This window comes from Oncorhynchus gorbuscha, linkage group LG16 (genome assembly GCF_021184085.1).
Source record: "Oncorhynchus gorbuscha isolate QuinsamMale2020 ecotype Even-year linkage group LG16, OgorEven_v1.0, whole genome shotgun sequence".
Lineage (NCBI taxonomy): Eukaryota > Metazoa > Chordata > Actinopteri > Salmoniformes > Salmonidae > Oncorhynchus > Oncorhynchus gorbuscha.
The window spans coordinates 1118107-1142909 of NC_060188.1; the positions used below are offsets into that span (position 1 = coordinate 1118107).

General features: G+C 42.7%; 1 protein-coding gene across 9 annotated transcripts; it reads right to left on the reverse strand.

The window, feature by feature from the left end:
• Positions 1 to 238: 238 nt before the first annotated feature.
• On the reverse strand, positions 239 to 24675 carry LOC123999481 (exocyst complex component 7-like). 9 transcript variants are annotated; one of them, XM_046305325.1, is made up of 19 exons: positions 24531 to 24675; positions 24141 to 24206; positions 23639 to 23823; positions 23013 to 23118; positions 21705 to 21912; positions 19747 to 20292; positions 19251 to 19382; positions 14947 to 15089; positions 13306 to 13458; positions 11425 to 11523; positions 10695 to 10754; positions 10282 to 10417; positions 10074 to 10157; positions 7980 to 8100; positions 6560 to 6655; positions 2411 to 2474; positions 2219 to 2260; positions 961 to 1094; positions 239 to 475 (listed from the first exon to the last, which is right to left on the reverse strand). In XM_046305325.1, the coding sequence occupies exons 1-19, from the start codon at positions 24642 to 24644 to the stop codon at positions 376 to 378; spliced, it is 2589 nt and encodes an 862-aa protein (XP_046161281.1). In that variant the 5' UTR covers positions 24645 to 24675; the 3' UTR covers positions 239 to 375. The 9 variants fall into 9 exon arrangements, with proteins under 9 accessions (XP_046161281.1, XP_046161283.1, XP_046161282.1 ...); XM_046305327.1 differs by lacking the exon at positions 24141 to 24206; XM_046305326.1 differs by lacking the exon at positions 10695 to 10754.
• Between the last annotated feature and the right edge of the window lie 128 nt (positions 24676 to 24803).

The following is a 24803-nucleotide window of genomic DNA, read 5'->3' on the forward strand; positions in this document are numbered from 1 at the left end:
GTAGTGCTATAATCCCCTAGAAGAGGCCTAGAACTCTAATGAATACATGTAATGGGGAAGAGGCTGAACTAGAATGTAATGGGGACTATAAATCCCCTAGAACTCTAATGAATACATGTAATGGGGACTGTAGTGCTATAATCCCCCAGAACCTAGAACTCTAATGAATACATGTAATGGGGACTAATAATCCCCAGAATAGGGCCTACTGTAGTGCTATAATCCCCTAGAAGAGGCCTAGAACTCTAATGAATACATGTAATGGGGACTGAAGCTGTAGTATTAGTAGTGTGGAAACAAATCAACAGTGTGTTATTTCCTATAGAGGCAGTGTGAAGGCCTTATATTATCTCCTAACTAAGCAGGTTCTCAACCTCAGGCTGAGATATCAAATAGTCTCTCGATCATCTCCTCCACCTGCGCTGGGCTGTATTTGTGGTATCTCTCAGGGTGTTTGGAGAACTCATGGTCACATCTGTGTAAAGGACCATAATAAATGAATATCACTGTACCAGCGTTCTGTATGAAATTCTTACTGCACATCAATATTGAACCGTGGTGAATAAAATAACCCATGTTTTGTACCAAACATACATGGGACATCCCAGTTTCACCTACAATATTTGAAAAGCATCAGTTTATTCAACCACCTTGTGTGCTGAATTCCAAATGGACCCCTATTCCCTAAACACCCTTGCAGATCTAAGAGGATTGGATAGGTAGAAGCAATATAACAACATTTTCAGTAGGCCAATCAGAAGGCAAGATGAAGGTATTGCCATAATGCTTGTATTCATCCAATCCGCTCAGATCTACAGGAGTAGTTGGGGAGTAGGGGCTGGTGAATAGCGTCTAGTGAATATGGAGTAGGGGCTAGAGAGTAAGAGCTAGGGGATAGGGGTTGATTCTGAATTCAGCAGCAGTCTCCAGTAATAAGCTCTGTGATATGCCATGACTCCCCTCAGCAGAAAGGCTGTGTAGGCCTTGGATACCATCTCTCTCTGGGCCTGACAGATGGCCTGGCGCTGCTCTCTGTCTGGGATGGCCCACGCTTTCTGAGCCTTACACAGTTCCTCCAGGCCCTCGTTGAAGCTCTGGATGACACGAGGTCAAAGGTCATATCATTTTTGGGGGGGACCGTCATGTTATCACATATGAGGGCACTGTTTTGTAACAGAAAATGCAAACATTACAATCTTTATATAGCATGTCACAAACGGTGCCCCATAAATACGAGCCCTAAGCTGACATTCAGATTCAGAAAACTTTAATGTCCTCAAAGAGGCCATTCATCTTGCAGCAGTCATAAAATATATAACATCTAAAAATATAAAATAAGCTGACATGTTGGGTTTAGACGTTTGTGATCATTCTGTTTGTGAGTATGAATAAGGGTTGTTGTGTAGAGATGTAACATGGTACTGATTAGGGCTGGGAATTGCCAGGGACCTCACGATTCCATATTATCATGATACTTAGGTGCCAATATGTTATGTATTACAATTCTATATGTGATTCTCATGATTCTATATGTGATTCTCATGATTCTATATGTATTGTGATTCTATATGTATTGTGATTCTCATGATTCTATATGTATTGTGATTCTCATGATTCTATATGATTGTGATTCTCATGATTCTATATGTATTGTGATTCTCATGATTCTATATGTATTGTGATTCTCATGATTCTATATGTATGTGATTCTCATGATTCTATATGTATTGTGATTCTCATGATTCTATATGTATTGTGATTCTCATGATTCTATATGTATTGTGATTCTCATGATTCTATATGTATTGTGATTCTCATGATTCTATATGTATTGTGATTCTATATGTATTGTGATTCTCATGATTCTATATGTATTGCTTTTCGATACTGTGATTTTATTGCGATTCGATGTTCCAAACATATTGCTCACCATATGTCTGCTGCTGAGACGAGAGAGAGACATGAGAAAACTAGTTTTGATCAGTCATGGAAATAAAAAAGTGCTGAAAACAAATAGTTTCCCTAATAAATTGGCGCCTTATTTAAAATGAAGATGGAGAACAAGCTATGAAGGAAAAATACTGGAGTTTTAGTGCAGGAACAACTAGCACAAATATAATATTGCGGTATTGTCAAAACGATAGGATATCCCCCCCCCCCCATCACTAGTACTGAAACACATCCTTTAGGTACATGGAGGAATCTGGCCTCGTCTTACCTTGAACTTGTCTTTAATCACCTGACAGTCTTTTTCTTTCAACTGAAGCCCGATGGTGATGACATATGAAGAATAGAAAAGGTGTGATTAGGTTTGAATAAAACATGCAAATCCACTTAAAAAGGTAGATAGTGTAATTTGAGAAATATCCTTTTTAAATGTAATATACAGTATCAGAACATCCACCCTCACCTTGTCACCTGGCTTAAAGGTGGGCAGATTCTTTTCAGTCAGGCACTCGGTCACCTTCAACCAACTGCAACACACAAACAGCACACATTCACTGCACAGATCAGTCATGTTCAGCAACATAATCATTCATTGGACTGCCCACAAGTCTGGAACCAACAAGCCAGAACAGCTTATACCCCCCAAGCCATAAGACTGCTAATTAGTTACAAAGTTAACCAATAGGTACAAGGACTATCTCCATTGGCCCTTTTTGCATGAAGTCTGACTTATCAAATACACTGCTGTTACTGTTTATCCTCTACCTCAATTACATCGTACCCCTGCACATCGACTTGGTACTGGTACCCCGTATATACAGCACATCGACTTGGTACTGGTACCCCGTATATACAGCACATCGACTTGGTACTGGTACCCCGTATATACAGCACATCGACTTGGTACTGGTACCCCGTATATACAGCACATCGACTTGGTACTGGTACCCCGTATATACAGCACATCGACTTGGTACTGGTACCCCGTATATACAGCACATCGACTTGGTACTGGTACCCCGTATATACAGCACATCGACTTGGTACTGGTACCCCGTATATACAGCACATCGACTTGGTACTGGTACCCCGTATATACAGCACATCGACTTGGTACTGGTACCCCGTATATACAGCACATCGACTTGGTACTGGTACCCCCGTATATACAGCACATCGACTTGGTACTGGTACCCCGTATATACAGCACATCGACTTGGTACTGGTACCCCGTATATACAGCACATCGACTTGGTACTGGTACCCGTATATACAGCACATCGACTTGGTACTGGTACCCGTATATACAGCACATCGACTTGGTACTGGTACCCCGTATATACAGCACATCGACTTGGTACTGGTACCCCGTATATACAGCACATCGACTTGGTACTGGTACCCCGTATATACAGCACATCGACTTGGTACTGGTACCCCGTATATACAGCACATCGACTTGGTACTGGTACCCCGTATATACAGCACATCGACTTGGTACTGGTACCCCGTATATACAGCACATCGACTTGGTACTGGTACCCCGTATATACAGCACATCGACTTGGTACTGGTACCCCGTATATACAGCACATCGACTTGGTACTGGTACCCCGTATATACAGCACATCGACTTGGTACTGGTACCCCGTATATACAGCACATCGACTTGGTACTGGTACCCGTATATACAGCACATCGACTTGGTACTGGTACCCCGTATATACAGCACATCGACTTGGTACTGGTACCCCGTATATACAGCACATCGACTTGGTACTGGTACTGGTACCCGTATATACAGCACATCGACTTGGTACTGGTACCCCGTATATACAGCACATCGACTTGGTACTGGTACCCCGTATATACAGCACATCGACTTGGTACTGGTACCCCGTATATACAGCACATCGACTTGGTACTGGTACCCCGTATATACAGCACATCGACTTGGTACTGGTACCCCGTATATACAGCACATCGACTTGGTACTGGTACCCCGTATATACAGCACATCGACTTGGTACTGGTACCCCGTATATACAGCACATCGACTTGGTACTGGTACCCCGTATATACAGCACATCGACTTGGTACTGGTACCCCGTATATACAGCACATCGACTTGGTACTGGTACCCCGTATATACAGCACATCGACTTGGTACTGGTACCCCTGTATATACAGCACATCGACTTGGTACTGGTACCCCGTATATACAGCACATCGACTTGGTACTGGTACCCCGTATATACAGCACATCGACTTACTGGTACTGGTACTGGTACCCGTATATACAGCACATCGACTTGGTACTGGTACCCATCGTGGTATATACAGCACATCGACTTGGTACTGGTACCCCGTATATACAGCACATCGACTTGGTACTGGTACCCCGTATATACAGCACATCGACTTGGTACTGGTACCCCGTATATACAGCACATCGACTTGGTACTGGTACCCCGTATATACAGCACATCGACTTGGTACTGGTACCCGTATATACAGCACATCGACTTGGTACTGGTACCCCGTATATACAGCACATCGACTTGGTACTGGTACCCCGTATATACAGCACATCGACTTGGTACTGGTACCCCGTATATACAGCACATCGACTTGGTACTGGTACCCCGTATATACAGCACATCGACTTGGTACTGGTACCCCGTATATACAGCACATCGACTTGGTACTGGTACCCCGTATATACAGCACATCGACTTGGTACTGGTACCCCGTATATACAGCACATCGACTTGGTACTGGTACCCCGTATATACAGCACATCGACTTGGTACTGGTACCCCGTATATACAGCACATCGACTTGGTACTGGTACCCCGTATATACAGCACATCGACTTGGTACTGGTACCCCGTATATACAGCACATCGACTTGGTACTGGTACCCCGTATATACAGCACATCGACTTGGTACTGGTACCCCGTATATACAGCCAAGTTATCCTTACTCATTGTGGATTTATTCCTCGTTATTATTTTCCTATTATTTCTCTCAGCAGTGTTGGGATGGTCCCGCAAGTAAACATTTCACTGTTCGTCTACACCTGTTGTTTACGAAGCATGTAACAAATACAATTGTATTCAAGTTGTAGCATAAGATACATGATTTAATGTAGCATTGTCCCCGTGTGAAGTAATGGTAATGCTTCACTTAAAGCCTGCAGGTATCATTTATTTTGATGCAGTTATAATGCATTATGATGCCGTTATAATGCCGGTATCATGCATTATGATGCAGTTATAATGCATTATGATGCAGTTATAATGCATTATGATGCAGTTATAATGCTGGTATCATGCATTTTGATGCCGTTATAATGCCGGTATCATGCATTATGATGCAGTTATAATGCATTATGATGCAGTTATAATGCCGGTATCATGCATTTTGATGCAGTTATAATGCATTATGATGCAGTTATAATGCTGGTATCGTGCATTTTGATGCAGTTATAATGCATTATGATGCAGTTATAATGCTGGTATCGTGCATTTTGATGCAGTTATAATGCATTATGATGCAGTTATAATGCTGGTATCGTGCATTTTGATGCAGTTATAATGCATTTTGATGCAGTTATAATGCATTTTGATGCAGTTATAAAGCATTATGATGCAGTTATAATGCATTTTGATGCAGTTATAATGCTGGTATCGTGCATTTTGATGCAGTTATAATGCCGGTATCATGCATTATGATGCAGTTATAATGCATTATGATGCAGTTATAATGCATTTTGATGCAGTTATAATGCATTATGATGCAGTTATAATGCATGTTGATGCAGTTATAATGCATTATGATGCAGTTATAATGCATGTTGATGCAGTTATAATGCATTATGATGCAGTTATAATGCATTTTGATGCAGTTATAATGCATTTTGATGCAGTTATAAAGCATTATGATGCAGTTATAATGCATTTTGATGCAGTTATAATGCTGGTATCGTGCATTTTGATGCAGTTATAATGCCGGTATAATGCATTATGATGCAGTTACAATGCATTATGATGCAGTTACAATGCATTATAACACTTGTCTTGAGCATGTATGACCACCGTATAATCTATATTATAATATCATAAACCTAGGCAACAAACATGAGCTGGTAGATCAGTCAACCCACACCATGGGGGGAATTTGATTCAAAACATTACATTTCCAAGGGAAAGCAAGTGCCAGGATCTCACAGGAAATATGGGTGTTTTTAAAATATTCCAGAGTTGACAATATTAGCAGCATATCCAGAGACCGAAAAGCTGAACAGATTGAACAGATGAATATCATTTTGAGGAGGAAGTTGCATTTACTGATTCACCGGCCGTAAGGGCAGTATGCTAACCTGGTAACCAATCTGTTCCTGTCATCATTCCATTCCTTGTCATGCAAAACATGTTTTAGCAATGACAGGGAATACAAGAAGTGAAATGTTAGCAGAAAAGTCTGTGGATTTCAGGCTAGCAGGAGGCAGCTAGTCTCTTCTAATAATACATAATGATCAGGACTAATGTTAGACAATGTTAGATTCCATCACTCCCTTCTTCCTCCTCTGGATTCCTGGTCCCTCACCTGTGCTGGTACACCTGCTTCTGTTGCTCAATCAGTTCCCCGTACTCAACCTCTGGATCCCTGCCGCTGGTTTTAACCACTTCAAACAGAGATGACCTGCAGGTAGATGTCCCTGTCATAACCCCTGTGAGCTGTGACAAATTCACTTACAACCCAGAACTAAAGTACACGGAGAGTCAAAATGTAGGACACTTTGAGTGATCATTATGTTGTGTAGGCCTAGTTAATCTCTCAACCTTAGGGGTCTCTAATGTCTCAAATGAAGATGTATTATAGTTCCGGACTGTTCTGGAACGGGTGTTCTGGTAAACTGCATGACCAGGTTCCTATTCATTAGGGCACGTCACAGAAGATGTTTTCAAATGTTTTGTAAATGAAAAATAAAATGTGCGTTTCTAATTTCTTAAGTCCAGGTGGTCCCTCCCCTCCCTGTTTGACTGTTTTCTTCCATTTGTTTCCGAATGAACATGACCCTTGTAATGGGAATATTAATGTTTGTGTTTTTCTTATAACTCATTTCTGTGTTCTATTCATCTGCTGTTCTATAAACCAATTTCTGTGTTCTATTCATCTGCTGTTCTATAAACAAATTTCTGTGTTCTATTCATCTGCTGTTCTATAAACCAATTTCTGTGTTCTATTCATCTGCTGTTCTATAAACCAATTTCTGTGTCCTATTCATCTGCTGTTCTATAAACCAATTTCTGTGTTCATGCAAGTGGCTGACTGTATAAATCACCTATCAGTAGCTGCAATTTGGTAGTACGCCCAGATCGTGTTTTGAGAACGAACTACCATGTTTTGAGAACAAACAAAAAATATCTCAGTTTCAAGGTCTCAGCTAAGAGAGAAAGAGGCCTTGTGAGGTGTTGGTCTGTCTCATGTTATGAACCAGTATTGGTCTGTCTCATGTTATGAACCAGTATTGGTCTGTCATATGTTATGAACCAGTATTGGTCTGTCACATGTTATGAACCAGTATTGGTCTGTCTCATGTTATGAAACAGTATTGGTCTGTCACATGTTATGAAACAGTATCGGCCTGTCACATGTTATGAACCAGTATTGACCGGTCACATGAATGAAACAAGATGGTAATGATGAATGAATTATGCTAAATCATGCAAATATAACTTGTCTATGTATAGTCATATATAAGACAACTGCTGGGACTGCCCAAGCAGAGCTCCTGATTGACATGTGTACTATCGTGCATTGAGTTGGTTGGAACCTGTCCAGCGCACTGACAATAAACAATGGTTCATTTAAGATTGACTTTGAGTGTCCCTGTTTAAGATTTTTTTCATAACACCCTGTTCATTAATATGCAAGGCCCTAATGCCAGACTCAAGCAATGGTTCATCCACACTGAATATTACAGCTAACACACACTTTGGAAATGTACAAAGAGAGGGCCTACTTCTTCATTGACTTGAGGATGTAGTTGTAGTTGTTGAGGAGGAAGATGGCCCCGAGAGCGTGGTCCTCGTACACCTTGGCCTTACTCTGTAGGTTGTACTGGAGATGCTCCAGCACTTTACCTGGAAAAGGGAAATCATGAACATCATGTAAAACCACATAGCCACCACATGGGGGCAGTCAAGGTTCCTCATGTAAAACCACATAGCCACCACATGGGGGCAGTCAAGGCTCCTCATGTAAAACCACATAGCCACCACATGGGGGCAGTCAAGGTTCCTCATGTAAAACCACATAGCCACCACACGGGGGCAGTCAAGGCTCCTCATGTAAAACCACATAGCCACCACATGGGGGCAGTCAAGGTTCCTCATGTAAAACCACATAGCCACCACATGGGGGCAGTCAAGGCACTTGAACTAAACACCACCTGTGGCTGATTCTGACTCATAATCAGGGGTGAAAGTAGATTATGGGACCTCCAGTATCGAATTTACTTTCTTTGGAGCCAAAAGCCAGAAGCCAGCACATTGCCTTAGCTTATGCATGCTTCCCAGCCAAAACAGTTCGGAAGAGTTTGTGCATATATTATGACAACATTTTGTGACTTCTTTCTTCGTTTTGTACTTCGGTAAGAGTTTTTTCAGTTGTTCAGGCACACATTTTTTTCTTGAGGCAGACTGAAGTCGGTAGCTGAAGTCTACCCCCCTTCGTCTGTGATTGGTCAAGAGTAGGGATTCTTCAGTAAAGTCTTTGTTGTCATACAATGAGAGACGACTCGTTTTATGCATATTTTTTCATTGAGAAACACTGCACCAAACATCTTAGTTAGATGTAAAGTTGCGCAACTAAGATCTCTGCAAAAACGTGCAAATTAATGACATAATTCTTGAACTATCTTAGATCAAATCTGAATAGAAATGTGGCTTGTCACCTAAAACACTCACAAACACAATCAAGAGCATCCTGTCGGGTTGTATCACCGCATGGTACGGAAACTGCTCCGCCCACAACCGTAAGGCTCTCCAGAGGGTAGTGAGGTCCGCACAAAGCATCACCGGAGGCAAACTACCTTCCCTCCAGGACACCTACACCACCCGATGTCACAGGAAGGCCAAAAAGATCATCAAGGACAACAACCACCCGAGCCACTGCCTGTTCACCCCGCTATCATCCAGAAGGTGAGGTCAGTACAGGTGCATCAAAGCTGGGACCGAGAGACTGAAAAACAGCTTCTATCTCAAGGCCATCAGACTGTTAAACAGCCATCACTAACATAAAGTGGCTGCTGCCAACATACAGACTCAAATTTCTGGCCACTTTAATAAATGTAATAAATGGATTTAATAAAGGTATCACTAGTCACTTTAAATAACAACACTTTAATAATGTCTACATGTCCTACATTACTCATCTCATATGTATATGCTGTACTCTATACCATCTACTGCATCTTGGCTATGCCGCACAGCCATCACTCATCCATATATTTATATGTACATATTCTTATGCATCCCTTTACATGTGTGTGTATAAGGTAGTTGTTGTGAATTTGTTAGATATTACTGCCCTGTTGGATCTAGCACAAGCATTACGCTACACTCGCATTAACATCTGCTAACCATGTGTATATGACCAATAACATCTGCTAACCATGTGTATATGACCAATAACATCTGCTAACCATGTGTATATGACCAATAACATCTGCTAACCATGTGTATATGACCAATAACATCTGCTAACCATGTGTATATGACCAATAACATCTGCTAACCATGTGTATATGACCAATAACATCTGCTAACCATGTGTATATGACCAATAACATCTGCTAACCATGTGTATATGACCAATAACATTTGATTTGATTATTTTGAGGAAGTGTAAACTGGCTACGGTGTCTCAAAATGGACTGCCCGTACTATTGCCACTTTTTAAAATGATTTTTAAGCGAAGGTATGCGAGCCCACTCGACTTCGGCTAGCCGCCAGCTGAACTGAAGCATGCGGACGCCTTAAGACCCAACGGTTCAGCGTCTTGCCCTTGTCAAAGGTCATTCTGGATATTAGACACAGCCATGTTGAACACTCACAGACATAAGGACTCAGTGCTCTCTGATTGTCATTCCCCTTGGACTCCTGACTGTCTGATGGCTGTTCTTCTGATTCATCTGCATCTGGTGAACAAAACAATTCTATATCTACACATCTTATCTCAATGAGGAAAAACCAACCATCTAATAACCATCTAGTTTTGTAACCGAAAACTCAATCTAATAAACAAAGAGCAAGACTCCGTACCAGTGTCATGTTGAACGTCCACCTGAACACTACTGGACACCTCCATAGTTACTGTGTCACTGTCTACATCATGAGGATAAAGGATGGACCGAACAGCATCTGCAAAGGACAGCAACTGCTGCAGGAATAGAATTGTCTGGAGACAGTAAGAGAACAATTAACATATTAGACATCTTTAGTTAGGTCAGTTCAAATGGGATAAAAAAATAAAATATACTTTATTCTACATTTAGTGAGAAACTGACATACGTCTTCTGTCTAGTATCCCACGATGCAACAATATAAGGAAACAAACCCCCTCTGGAACAAAACACCCTTGTCCTTAGACAAATCTAGATAAGCACATCGGCATTACTGATTCACATAATTGAATGGAAACTGATGGAGGAAACATCAGAAAAGAGAGCCGTTACATTGCTGTTGAATTCATGCACCGTTCCATCCTTGGACATACTCTCCCTATCAGGGTTGCTCTGTGAGAGAAAGGGGAAAATTACAATTTGGAGTTGAGTTTCTCAAAGCTTCCAGATCATTTTACCTCATTGGAATGTATGCAATCACGGCCCAAATACATGATCTCAGTGCTATGAAGTTTTGGGAAACTCCCCCGCTTGTCTGTCTGATTAAATCATATTATTACACCGATCCAGTCAGAGGTTCCCTTGTCTGTCTGATTAAATCATATTATTACACCGATCCAGTCAGAGGTTCCCTTGTCTGTCTGATTAAATCATATTATTACACCGATCCAGTCAGAGGTTCCCTTGTCTGTCTGATTAAATCATATTATTACACCGATCCAGTCAGAGGTTCCCTTGTCTGTCTGATTAAATCATATTATTACACCGATCCAGTCAGAGGTTCCCTTGTCTGTCTGATTAAATCATATTATTACACCGATCCAGTCAGAGGTTCCCTTGTCTGTCTGATTAAATCATATTATTACGATCCAGTCAGAGGTTGCCTTGTCTGTCTGATTAAATCATATTATTACACCGATCCAGTCAGAGGTTCCCTTGTCTGTCTGATTAAATCATATTATTACACCGATCCAGTCAGAGGTTCCCTTGCTGGATGATGAAATGTTCTATATTTCAAAGTCCTTCCAACTAAAACAATCTTTGAATGGTTAAAATGTCGTACCTTGACGTGAGCAGAAAAGTCTGACAGTGCTCTGGCTGCCAGGGTCTTCATAGATGTAACGAGTTTGGAAAACTTGGCCAAGGTCCCGCTTGTTGTGCACTGACAGGCAATATGAAACATGACATCACACAGTCAGCCATAATAATACCGTGGGGGACAAACGTTTTGAGAATGACACAAATATTCATTTTCATCAAGTCTGCTGCCTCAGTGTCTTTAGATATTTTTGTCAGATGTTACTATGGAATACTGAAGTATAATTACAAGCATTTCACAAGTGTCAAAGGCTTTTATTGATAATTACATGAAGTTGATGCAAAGAGTCAATATTTGCAGTGTAGACCCTTCGTTTTCAAGACCTCTGCAATCTGCCCTGGTATGCTGTCAATTAACTTCTGGGCCACATCCTGACTGATGGCAGCCCATTCTTGGAAAAGGCATTGTTCGTCACCAACCTGTTCCTGGATGGTTGGGAGAAGTTGCTCTCGGGGAATGTGTTGGTACCTTTCTTTATTCATGGCTGTGTTCTTAGGCAAAATTGTGAGTGAGTCCACTCCCTTGGCTGAGAAGCAACCCCACACATGAATGGTCTCAGGATGCTTTAATGTTGGCATCTCACAGGACTGATGGTAGCGCTCACCTTGTCTGCTACGGACAAGCTTTTTTTCCCGGATGCCCCAAACAATCGGAAAGGGGATTCATCAGAGAAAATGACTTTACCCCAGTCCTCAGCAGTCCAATCCCTGTACCGTTTGCAGAATATCAGTCTATCCCTGATGTTTTTCCTGGAGAGAAGTGGCTTCTTTGCTGCCCTTCTTGACACCAGGACATCCTCCAAAAGTCTTCGTCTCACTGTGCATGCAGATGTACTCACACCTGCCTGCTGCCATTCCTGAGCAAGCTCTGTACTGGTGGTGCCCCGATCCTGCAGCTGAATCAACTTTAGGAGACGGTCCTGGCGCTTGCTGGACTTTCTTGGGAGCCCTGAAGCCTTCTTCATAACAATTGAACCTCTCTCCTTGAAGTTCTTGATGATCTGATAAATGGTTGATTTAGGTGCAATCTTACTGGCAGAAATATCCTTGCCTGTGAAGCCCTTTTTGTGCAAAGCAATGATGACGGCACGTGTTTCCTTGCATGTAACCATGGTAGACAGACGAAGAACAATGATTCCAAGCACCACCCTCATTTTGAAGCTTCCAGGCTGTTATTCGAACTCAATAAACAGGACAAAGTGATCTCCAGCCTTGTCCTCGTCAACACTCACACCTGTGTTAACGAGAGAATCACTGACATGATGTCAGCTGGTCCTTTTGTGGCAGGGCTGAAATGCAGTTGGAATTTTGGGGGGGGATTCCGTTCATTTGCATGGCAAAGAGGGGCTTTGCAATTAATTGCAATTCATCGGATCACTCTTCATAACATTCTGGAGTATATGCAAATTACAATCACACAAACTGAGGCAGCAAAATGTATATTTGTGTCATTCTCAAAACTTTTGGCCACGACTGTACGTTTCCCTCAGTATACTGACCCCAATTCCAGACAATTCAGGAACACTAAAATTCCAATTATCTTCAATGCTTTTCAAGGAGGAAAAATTGGAATTGGAATTTGGTTAACTTTCTGAATTGACTGGAATTTAAATATAATTTACCCCAACCCTGACCCCCCCTTACCATTACAACCCCTGACCCTGACTCCCCAGACCATGACACCCCTGAGCATGACCCCAACCATGATCACCCCCTGACCCCAACCCCGCTGACCATGACACCTCCTGTCCCCAACCCTGACCCCCCTGACCATGACACCCCCCTGAGCACACAACAATAGAGAGAAAGCTCAACTTTAAACTGTCCTCTCAGGATTATATGGCACCTTTAGTAACGTGTTAAACTCTTTGTCCTCCTCCAGAAGACGGCCCAGGACAGGTAACATGGCGACAAGGGCTGTGTAGTCGTGACGTGAACAGGCTCGTCTGACAGAGGACACGATGTTCTCCCCATTCTGGATCAGCTGGTTCAGAGCCACCTGAAGGAAATAAGATTACAATTACAAATTAGAACAACTTTATTGTCCACACAATGTGGACATTTGTCTTCGGCTTCACCACATAAAAACAGACATTAAACACCCTCATGAGCACATCCTTCTCAAGACCATTAAATAAACTCATAATCAGTACGAAAGTGCTGCAGTGCAAGATTATGTACATAACATGTACATAACCGCATGTACATAACATGTACATAACCGCATGTACATAACAGCATGTACATAACCGCATGTACATAACAGCATGTACATAACAGCATGTACATAACATGTACATAACAGCATGTACATAACAGCATGTACATAACAGCATGTACATAACACGTACATAACACGTACATAACACGTACATACATAACACGTACATAACAGCATGTACATAACACGTACATAACAGTACATAACACGTACATAACAGCATGTACATAACACGTACATAACAGCATGTACATAACAGCATGTACATAACAGCATGTACATAACAGCATGTACATAACAGCATGTACATAACAGCATGTACATAACACGTACATAACAGCATGTACATAACACGTACATAACAGCATGTACATAACACGTACATAACAGCATGTACATAACACGTACATAACAGCATGTACATAACAGCATGTACATAACACGTACATAACAGCATGTACATAACACGTACATAACAGCATGTACATAACACGTACATAACAGCATGTACATAACACGTACATAACAGCATGTACATAACACGTACATAACAGCATGTACATAACACGTACATAACAGCATGTACATAACATGTACATAACAGCATATACATAACATGTACATAACATGTACATAACATGTACATAACATGTACATAACATGTACATAACATGTACATAACATGTACATAACAGCACGTACATAACAGCACGTACATAACAGCACGTACACAACAGCACGTACACAACAGCACGTACACAACAGCACGTACATAACAGCACGTACATAACACCATGTACATAACATGTACATAACATGTACATAACACCACGTACATAACACCACGTACATAACACCACGTACATAACACCACGTACATAACACCACGTACATAACACCACGTACATAACACCACGTACATAACACCACGTACATAACACCTACATAACACCATGTACATAATGACATCATTGGTCTAAAACTAGAATCATCAAGATACCCGACAGCCAGGGAGTCCAAATAGATCCACATCACCCCGGTAGTGTAAGATGTAGAACCATGTGTATATATAACCATGATGGTTATACACCTGTAATGAGCTCCATTATGAAGAGCTCCCCATATGAAATGTTTGTTTGTTTTGTGCATCATCTGGCCACTGTGAAGCCTTATAATAGCCTAAATCAAACGTTCACAGTTGTGCAGACATTGACAATAAAGTTGTAATATGATATTCATCACATTTTAATATCCTTCACTTCTGACCTGGATGAGAGTTTCAAAGGTATTGGAGCAGTTCAGAGGGAAGACTTTGGACACCATGGTGTATTCACTCTTGGCCAGGGACAAGAAGGCTGTGATGCAGGCCATGTAGGTCTCAATCTCAATGTGTAATATGCTGTCCCGCCCTAGTGACACAAGACAGGAGTGAAAGGGTGAGTGCCATGGAAATATCATTAACATTACTTATCATCTATCTATAGTTTAATGAAACCTTTATTTAACCAGGGAGTACCTTGATATAAGGAATCCTTTATTCTACCAGGAAGTTTGAAATAAGAGTCCTATATATAACCAGGAGGTACTTTGATATAAGAAATATAGGGTGATTATTTTAGGGAAACCTGGATCCATGGCATGCTTAGTAATATGTTCACAAAAGAATGTGCAAACAGAAAAGCATCCCCTGTAACTGTGTCTACAGTGGCTTGTGAAAGTATTCACCCCCTTGGCATTTCTCCTACTCTGTTGCCTTACAACCTGGAATTAAAATATCTTTTTGGGAGAGTTTGTATAATTTGATTTATACAACATGCCTACCACTTTGAAGATGCTAAATCGTTTTTCTTGTAACACAAACAAGAAAGAAGACAAAAAAACTGAAAACTTGAGCGTGCATAACTATTCACCCCCCCAAAGTCAAGTCTCTTGGGGTATGTCTCTATAAGCTTGGCACATCTAGCCATTGGAATTTTTGCCCATTCTTCAAGGCAAAACTGCTCCAGCTCCTTTAAATTGGATGGGTTCTGCTGGTGTACAGCAATCTTTAAGTTATTCAACAGATTCTCAAATGGATTGAGATCTGGGCTTTGAGATCTAGGCCATTCCAAGACATTTAAATGTTTCCCCTTAAATCAATTGAGTGTTGCTTTAGCAGTATGCTTAGGGTCTGTTTCCAGTGCGGGTGCATAGCCCGGTGCGGCAAATACCAGCCCTTCCTATTGGCCGGGATAGAGTGGGCATCGAGCCAGGTAAGCTTGGGCAGGCTCGGTGCTCAAGAGCTCCAGTGCGCCTGCACGGTCCGGTCTATCCAGAGCCACCTCCACACATCAGTCCTCCGGTAGCAGCTCCCCGCTTCCTGTGCTTGTCCTCAATCCTGTAGCACCAGTTCCAGCACCACGCACCAGGCCTTCTGTGCGCCTCGCCTGTTCAGCACAGCCAGAGCCTTCCTTCCCTCCTGCGCTACTGGAGTATCCTGTCTGTTCAGCGCTATTAGAGCCTTCCTTCCCTCCTGCGCTGTCGGGAGTCTCCCGCCTGTTCAGCGCTATCAGAGCCTTCCTTCTCTACAGCGCTGCCGGAGCCTCCTGCCTGTTCGGAGCAGCCTGAGCTGTCAGTCTGCATGAAGCAGCTAGAGCTGCCAGTCTGCAAGGAGCTGCTAGTCTGCAAGGTGCTGCCAGCCTGCATGGAGCAGTCAGAGCAGTCAGTCTGCATGGAGCAGTCAGAGCTGTCAGTCTGCATGAAGCAGCCAGAGCTGTCAGTCTTCATGAAGCAGCCAGAGCTGTCAGTCTTCATGAAGCAGTCAGAGCGGTCAGTCTGCATGAAGCAGCCAGAGCTGTCAGTCTTCATGAAGCAACCAGAGCTGTCAGTCTTCATGAAGCAGCCAGAGCTGTCAGTCTTCATGAAGCAGCCAGAGCTGTCAGTCTTCATGAAGCAGCCAGAGCTGTCAGTCTTCATGAAGCAGCCAGAGCTGTCAGTCTTCATGAAGCAGCCAGAGCTGTCAGTCTTCATGAAGCAGCCAGAGCTGTCAGTCTTCATGAAGCAGCCAGAGCTGTCAGTCTTCATGAAGCAGCCAGAGCTGTCAGTCTTCATGAAGCAGCCAGAGCTGTCAGTCTTCATGAAGCAGCCAGAGCTGTCAGTCTTCATGAAGCAGCCAGAGCTGTCAGTCTTCATGAAGCAGCCAGAGCTGTCAGTCTGCATGAAGCAGCCAGAGCTGTCAGTCTGTTCGAAGCAGCCAGAGCTGTCAGTCTGCATGAAACAGCCAGAGCTGTCAGTCTGCATGAAGCAGTCAGAGCTGCCAGTCTGCAAGGTGCTGCCAGCCTGCATGGAGCAGTCAGAGCTGTCAGCCTGCATGGAGCAGCCAGAGCTGTCAGTCTGTTCGAAGCAGCCAGAGCTGTCAGTCTGCATGAAGCAGCCAGAGCTGTCAGTCTGCAAAGAGCTGTCAGTCTGCATAGAGCAGCTAGATCCGCCAGTCAGCCTTGATCTTCTAGATCTGCCAGACAACCAGTCTCTTCCAGATCTGCCAGTCAACCAGTCTCTTCCAGATCTGCCAGTCAACAAGTCTCTTCCAGATCTGCCAGTCAACAAGTCTCTTCCAGATCTGCTAGTCAACCAGAATCTTCAGTTCCGCCAGCCAGCCAGGATCTACCGGAGCCTACTACCTGCCTGAGCTTCATCTCAGTACTGGGCTTCCTCTCAGTCCCGAGCTGCCCCTCTGTCCCGAGCTGCCCCTCTGTCCCTAGCTGCCCCTCTGTCCCGAGCTGCCCCTCTGTCCCGAGCTGCCCCTCTGTCCCGAGCTGCCCCTCTGTCCCGAGCTGCCCCTCAGTCCAGTGGGGATCTGGGTGAGGACTATTAGGCCATGGTCGGCGGAGAGGGTGGATTATCCCAGGACGCGAAGGGGAGGAACTAGGACATTAATGAGGTGGGGTCCACGTCCCGAGCCGGAGCCACCACCATGGACAGACGCTCACCCGGACCCTCCCTATGGTTTTGAGGTGCGTCCGGGAGTCCGCACCTTGGGGGGGGGTTCTGTCACGCCTTGGTCATTGTATTTTGTGTTTTTGTTATATGTTTGGTTAGGCCAGGGTGTGACATGGGTTTATATGTTGTTTTTCGTATTGGGGTTTGTAGTATTTGGGATCGCGGCTGATTAGTGGTGTTGTATAGGCTTGGCTGCCTGAGGCGATTCTCAATCAGAGTCAGGTGATTCTCGTTGTCTCTGATTGGGAACCGTATTTAGGTAGCCTGAGTTTCGCTTTGTATTTCGTGGGTGATTGTTCCTGTCCCTGTGTAGTGTTCACCAGATAGGCTGTAATTAGATTTCACGTTCCGTTTGTTGTTTTGTATTGTATAGTTATTTCATGTATCACGTTTTCATTCATTAAAGATCATGAGTAACAAACACGCTGCATTTCGGTCTGACTCTCTTCCTTCAACAGACGAATGCCGTTACAGGGTCATTGTCCTGCTGGAAGGTGAACCTCCGTCCCAGTCTCAAATCTCTGGAAGACTGAAACAGGTTTCCCTCAAGAATGTCCCTGTATTTATAGCCATCCATCATTCCTTCAATTCTGACCAGTTTCCCAGTCCCTGCCGATTAAAAATATTGGTGTTCTCGGGGTGATGAGAGGTGTTGGGTTTGTGCCAGACATAGCGTTGTCCTTGATGGCCAAAAAGCTCAATTTTAGTCTCATCTGACCAGAGTACCTTCGGGGAGTCTCCCACATGCCTTTTGGCGAACACCAAACATGTTTGCTTATTTTTTTCTTTAAGCAATGGCTTTTTTCTGACCACTCTTCTGTAAAGCCCAGCTCTATGGAGTGTACGGCTTAAAGTGGTCCTATGGACAGATACTCCGATCTCCGTTGTGGAGCTTTGCAGCTCCTTCAGGGTTATCTTTGGTCTCTCCGTTGCCTCTCTGATTAATGCCCTCCTTGCCTGGTCCGTGAGTTTTGGGGGGTGGCCCTCTCTTGGCAGGTTTGTTGTGGTGCCATATTCTTTCAATTTTTTAATAATGGATTTAAATGGTGCTCCGTGGGATGTTCAAAGTTTCTGATATTTTTTATAACTCAACCCTGATCTGTACTTCTCCACAACTTTGTCCCTGACCTGTTTGGAGAGCTCCTTGGTCTTCATGGTGCAGCTTGCTTGGTGGTGGGACTCTGGGGTCAGACTCTGGGGTCTTTCAGGACCGGTGTATATATACACTGAGATCATGTGACACCTAGATTGCACACAGGTGTACTTTACCTAACTAATTATGTGACTTCTGAAGGTAATTGGTTGCACCAGATCTTATTTAGGGGCTTTATAACAAAGGGGGTGAATACATCTGCACGCACCACTTTTCATTTATTTCAACAAAAAAAAAATTGAAAAAAATTGAAAAAAAAAAAAAAACATTTCACCAATTTGGAATATTTGTGTATGTCCACTACATTAAATTTAAATTAAAATAATTTAAATTACAGGTTGTAATGGAAAAAATAGGAAAAACACCAAGGAGGATAAATACTTTTGCAAGGCACTGTATAACCATCATGAAGGTGGTGTGCAAGGTGGACTTTCATGACCTGTTTTTTTGTTCTTCTTGACGGCAGAATCCAACACCGGGTAGAGGAGGTTCCTACTCTTGTGGTCCTTCAAACCCTTCATGGAGCAGTCCAACTGATTGGAGCGCACCATGGCGTAGTGGGCCTTGAGGTCTGTGGAACAATAACAGCACGACTGATTACCATGACCACTGATCAATGGAGCAAAGGGTGTTTATGTTGTGCTGTTGGGACGCAGGTTCAAATCCTAGGTCCGCTGTGGCAGAGATAAACCGTGTTACAGATACACGAGCCCAAGAACATAAAGAAACAGATACAACAAACATATAATACAATGAAGTGAAGGATAATTGTGCAGGGAGAAGTCAGAGAAACCCCCCCAAAGGGGACATATGGGAGGGTCTTGGCCCTCACCAAAACGTCAGTTCAGTTAGGTATATTTAAGAAAGCTAATTGATGCAGATACGCCTCCACCCTCTCAATAGAAGAGATGCCACCAAGGCTGCGTTTAACTTACCAAAGGCTGAGCTGGGTTTGGGTCTGAAGTATGGCAGGATGTAGGAGGTGGAAGCTGGGGGCTTGGGTTTGCAAGATGGGAAGGTATGGGAGGTGGAGTCTCTAGGCAGAAATGGGATGAACTCCAAAGATGGTTGTCTAATATCGGGAATATTCAGTCTGCTGCATGGCTTCGTGGTGGATACCTTGGTGAAAGAGCTACTGGATTCCAGTTTTCCGAGGGAGTCTAGTGATGGATTCTTGTCTAGTGATGGCTTTCTGTCCAGGGACTGCATTTTGAAATTACCAAATGACTTCAGGCCGATCATCTTGGTGAACAGGCTGTTTGCTTTCAGTTTTCCAAGAGAGTCCATTGATGGCTTGTTTTCTATTGATGGCTTTCTGCCTAGAGACTGTGTTTTGAGTTTGGAGCTGTAGGATTTATTGGTGAAAAAGCTGCTGGGCTCCAGTTTTCCCAGAGAGTGGTGGGATGGGTTTCTTTCCAGTGACCGTGTTTTGAATTTGCTGGCAGAGACTCTCCTCTTAGCTGTCAGAGCTGCATCCTCACCTGGATTAACACTGACATCATTAGCATCCTCACCTGGATTAACACTGACATCATTAGCATCCTCACCTGGATTAACACTGACATCATTAGCATCCTCACCTGGATTAACACTGACATCATTAGCATCCTCACCTGGATTAACACTGACATCATTAGCATCCTCACCTGGATTAACACTGACATCATTAACACCCTCATCTGGATTAATATTGACATCATTAGTATCCTCACCTGGATTAACACTGACATCATTAGCATCCTCACCTGGATTAACACTGACATCATTAGCATCCTCACCTGGATTAACACTGACATCATTAACACCCTCATCTGGATTAATACTGACATCATTAGCATCCTCACCTGGATTAACACTGACATCATTAACACCCTCATCTGGATTAATACTGACATCATTAGTATCCTCACCTGGATTAACACTGACATCATTAACACCCTCACCTGGATTAACACTGACATCATTAGCATCCTCACCTGGATTAACACTGACATCATTAACACCCTCATCTGGATTAATACTGACATCATTAACACTGACATCATTAACACTGACATCATTAACACCCTCACCTGGATTAATACTGACATCATTAACACCGTCACCTGGATTAATACTGACATCATTGACACCCTCACCTGGATTAATACTGACATCATTGACACCCTCACCTGGATTAATACTGACATCATTATCATTTGCTGCACTCTGCCTTTAACATCAGGGTTTGGTTCAGTAGGGGAAAGCAACATAGAACACGTATTTGCAACGACTTATTAGACATGTTTCAAAATAGTTGTTTTTTTCCTAAAGAACACGACCCAATAATCCACTGAATTATGTGGTTAAACTTTGCACCAGGGTTGGGATCAATTCCATTTAGAAAGTTAAAAAACAAATTCCAATTGCAAATTTTCCTCACTGAAAAGCATTGAAGTGAATTGGAATTTCAGTGTACTTCTGGAATTTACTGGAATTGACCCCAACCCTGGTTTACAACATGGACAAGAATGCTGAGAGTAGGGACCTCCTCCTGTTAGTGACAGAGACATACTACAGGTGAACAGGCAGTACCACTACCTTACCTACAGTATCAGCCAGGTGGAGATGGGAAGCACCACTACCTTACCTACAGTATCAGCCAGGTGGAGATGGGCAGCACCACTACCTTACCTACAGTATCAGCCAGGTGGAGATGGGCAGCACCACTACCTTACCTACAGTATCAGCCAGGTGGAGATGGGCAGCACCACTACCTTACCTACAGTATCAGCCAGGTGGAGATGGGCAGCACCACTACCTTACCTACAGTATCAGCCAGGTGGAGATGGGCAGCACCACTACCTTACCTACAGTATCAGCCAGGTGGAGATGGGCAGCACCACTACCTTACCTACCAGCCAGGTGGAGATGGAGATGATGTCCTGAAGCCTAGTTTGGGGTATGAGTTGTACCTCCTCCACTCCGCCTGCAGACCCATTCAGTGACTTTTTGTCCAGGACATCCAGGATTCTGACTGTCTGCACTGGCTTGCTGTAGCGCCCCAACAGGACTTGGAACTCGGACTCCAGCTGTGACTTGGCACTCTCTAAACGACCTCTCTGCAAAAACCGTTAGAGTAGTGGTGGGGTCAATTCCATTTCAAACCCAGTCAATTTAGAAAGTAAACCAAATGTCAGTTCCTATTCCAAATGTTCCTCATTGAAAAGCATCGAAGAGAATTGAAATTAGAATTTTAGGGGACTTCCTGAAATTGAACCCAACCGTGGTTTAGATATCTTAGTTTACTACCATACCCCGTTCAAAGGCACTTAAATATTGTTTTGTGCCGTTTACCCTCTGAATGGCACACATACACAATCCATGTCTTGATTGCCTCAAGGCTTAAAAATCCTTCTTTAACCTGTCACCCCCCCTTCATCTACACTGATTGAAGTGGATTTAACAAGTGACATCAATAAAGGATCGTAGCTTTCACCTGGTCAGTCTATGGCATGGACAGAGCAGGTGTTCATGTTTTGTACACTCAGTGTGTGCTGTACGTTCAAATCGGAGGATCTAACAGTTATTGGATATAGTGATTTAAATCTAACAGCTGGATAGTGTCTATATAGTGATTTAAATCTAACAGCTGGATAGTGTCTATATAGTGATTTAAATCTAACAGTTATTGGATAGTGTCTATATAGTGATTTAAATCTAACAGCTGGATAGTGTCTATATAGTGATTTAAATCTAACAGCTGGATAGTGTCTATATAGTGATTTAAATCTAACAGTTATTGGATAGTGTCTATATAGTGATTTAAATCTAACAGCTGGATAGTGTCTATATAGTGATTTAAATCTAACAGCTGGATAGTGTCTATATAGTGATTTAAATCTAACAGTTATTGGATAGTGTCTATATAGTGATTTAAATCTAACAGTTATTGGATAGTGTCTATATAGTGATTTAAATCTAACAGTTATTGGATAGTGTCTATATAGTGATTTAAATCTAACAGTTATTGGATAGTGTCTATATAGTGATTTAAATCTAACAGTTATTGGATAGTGTCTATATAGTGATTTAAATCTAACAGTTATTGGATAGTGTCTATATAGTGATTTAAATCTAACAGTTATTGGATAGTGTCTATATAATAACAGCTGGATAGTGACTGTAGTGATTTAAATCTAACAGCTGAAGACAGTGTTACCAGCATATTCAGCTCAGGCCCGTCCGGGTCTTCCTGTTGAAAGTACTGCTCTGCTTTCTTGAGTCGGTGAACACAGGCTAGATAGTCAGAAAGTCTTCCTGTAGGCCTTCGCAAAGAAACACATGTACATACAGAAAAAAATGATGTATTTAATTCTAAAATTATCAGTTGATCAGTCATGTATTTGACACACATAGTTGACACAAATATGACGATTCTCCCTCTCCCTTGACCCATACTGAACCTCTATTAACAGAACATCATACTGAACCTCTATTAACAGAACATCATACTGAACCTCTATTAACAGAACATCATACTGAACCTCTATTAACAGAACATCATACTGAACCTCTATTAACAGAACATCATACTGAACCTCTATTAACAGAACATCATACTGAACCTCTATTAACAGAACATCAGTAGTACTCTTTTCACTCTCTTGTGGTTTCTCAATACAAACTGGGCTGGCTTGGATCATTGTCCTTTTCCAGTATAATTCCAGCAACTAAATGTAACCTAACCAGGCCAGTGCAGGCCAACTCCACACAGTATTGTGAATAGGGTATACGAGGTCAAATATGGGGCTTGTGTGAGTGTTACATCGTTCTCCCTACTCTCACCCCTGTATGATGACCTTGTCTGTGTCTCGGACGGCTTGGTAATGGCTGATGGCATCGTCCAGGTAGAATAACGTCTTCTGCGTTGTCCCCTTCAGCTGCAGTAGGTTCTGTGTGCTGTCGTGCATGGGAATGACCGAGTTCTCCAGGTGCTCCAAACGGCCCTCCAACGACGAGAGAATGGACACCTAGGACACCACACCTTGAGCTACACTGTCTCACGTTAAAGCTTGCATAGAACTGAAGCTCTCTACTTCATTTGCAATTCAATACATTAACTCACCAATACGTTTTTAGCTAATAATATTCTGTAAGAAGTGCAGGAACTCAAGTAGTAGCACATTTGAGGTGTGGTACTCAGTTCCAGTGAGCTCCGGCCCATATCAAACACTGATTTAATTCATATCTGTGACACAGTAACTTTAGTTGGACACAAGTCAGGTAGCAAACAGTTGGCTAGCTTATGTAAGAGGATTCAAGTTCTTTGATTTCAGATTAATCTTACCATGCCTTTAGTCAGCTGATCACTTCTTTTGAGGCTGTCGCTAACGAATGTCAGCAGATCTTGATCCTTGAGAAGAAAACGGATTGGTAGCTAGCTAGTTTAATCTAATTTGGCTAACGTTAGCTCTCCCTACATATTATTGTTGCATTTAATGAGGCTACAGTGAGTTCTCATACAAATAGTCAAAACGTAAAGTCTACTACTCTAGCAAGCAATGTCATGTAATATTTGGACAGACATGTGAAGTGTTCACTAGCCATTGTGTGGTCTAAATGACACCCTAACTCAGGCGTGTTACTAGATACAAGCTACAGCTGCTAACGTTAGTCCTAGATCATGGATGATCTGCTAACACTAGCTACTGTAACTAGCCAGCGAGCCTAACGTTACCCGTTTGAGCTTCTCCTCAATCTTCTCTCTCCACAAATATGTTTCATCTGTCGCAGTCATTCTGTAAACAATTCCCTTTTTTAGGTATAACTTCACTATTTTATTGTCAAGCATTTGTAAAACAGTTCACCCCCTGCCAGGTAAATGGAGTTAGCCAACTGAACCACAGGTTAATTAAAAGTGTTGTTGACGTTTAGTCAAGTGGCTTCTGCTTCTTTGCGCCAAACTTCCAAGGACAAATTCCTTTGGCTGCATTTAGTGTGGACATTTTTT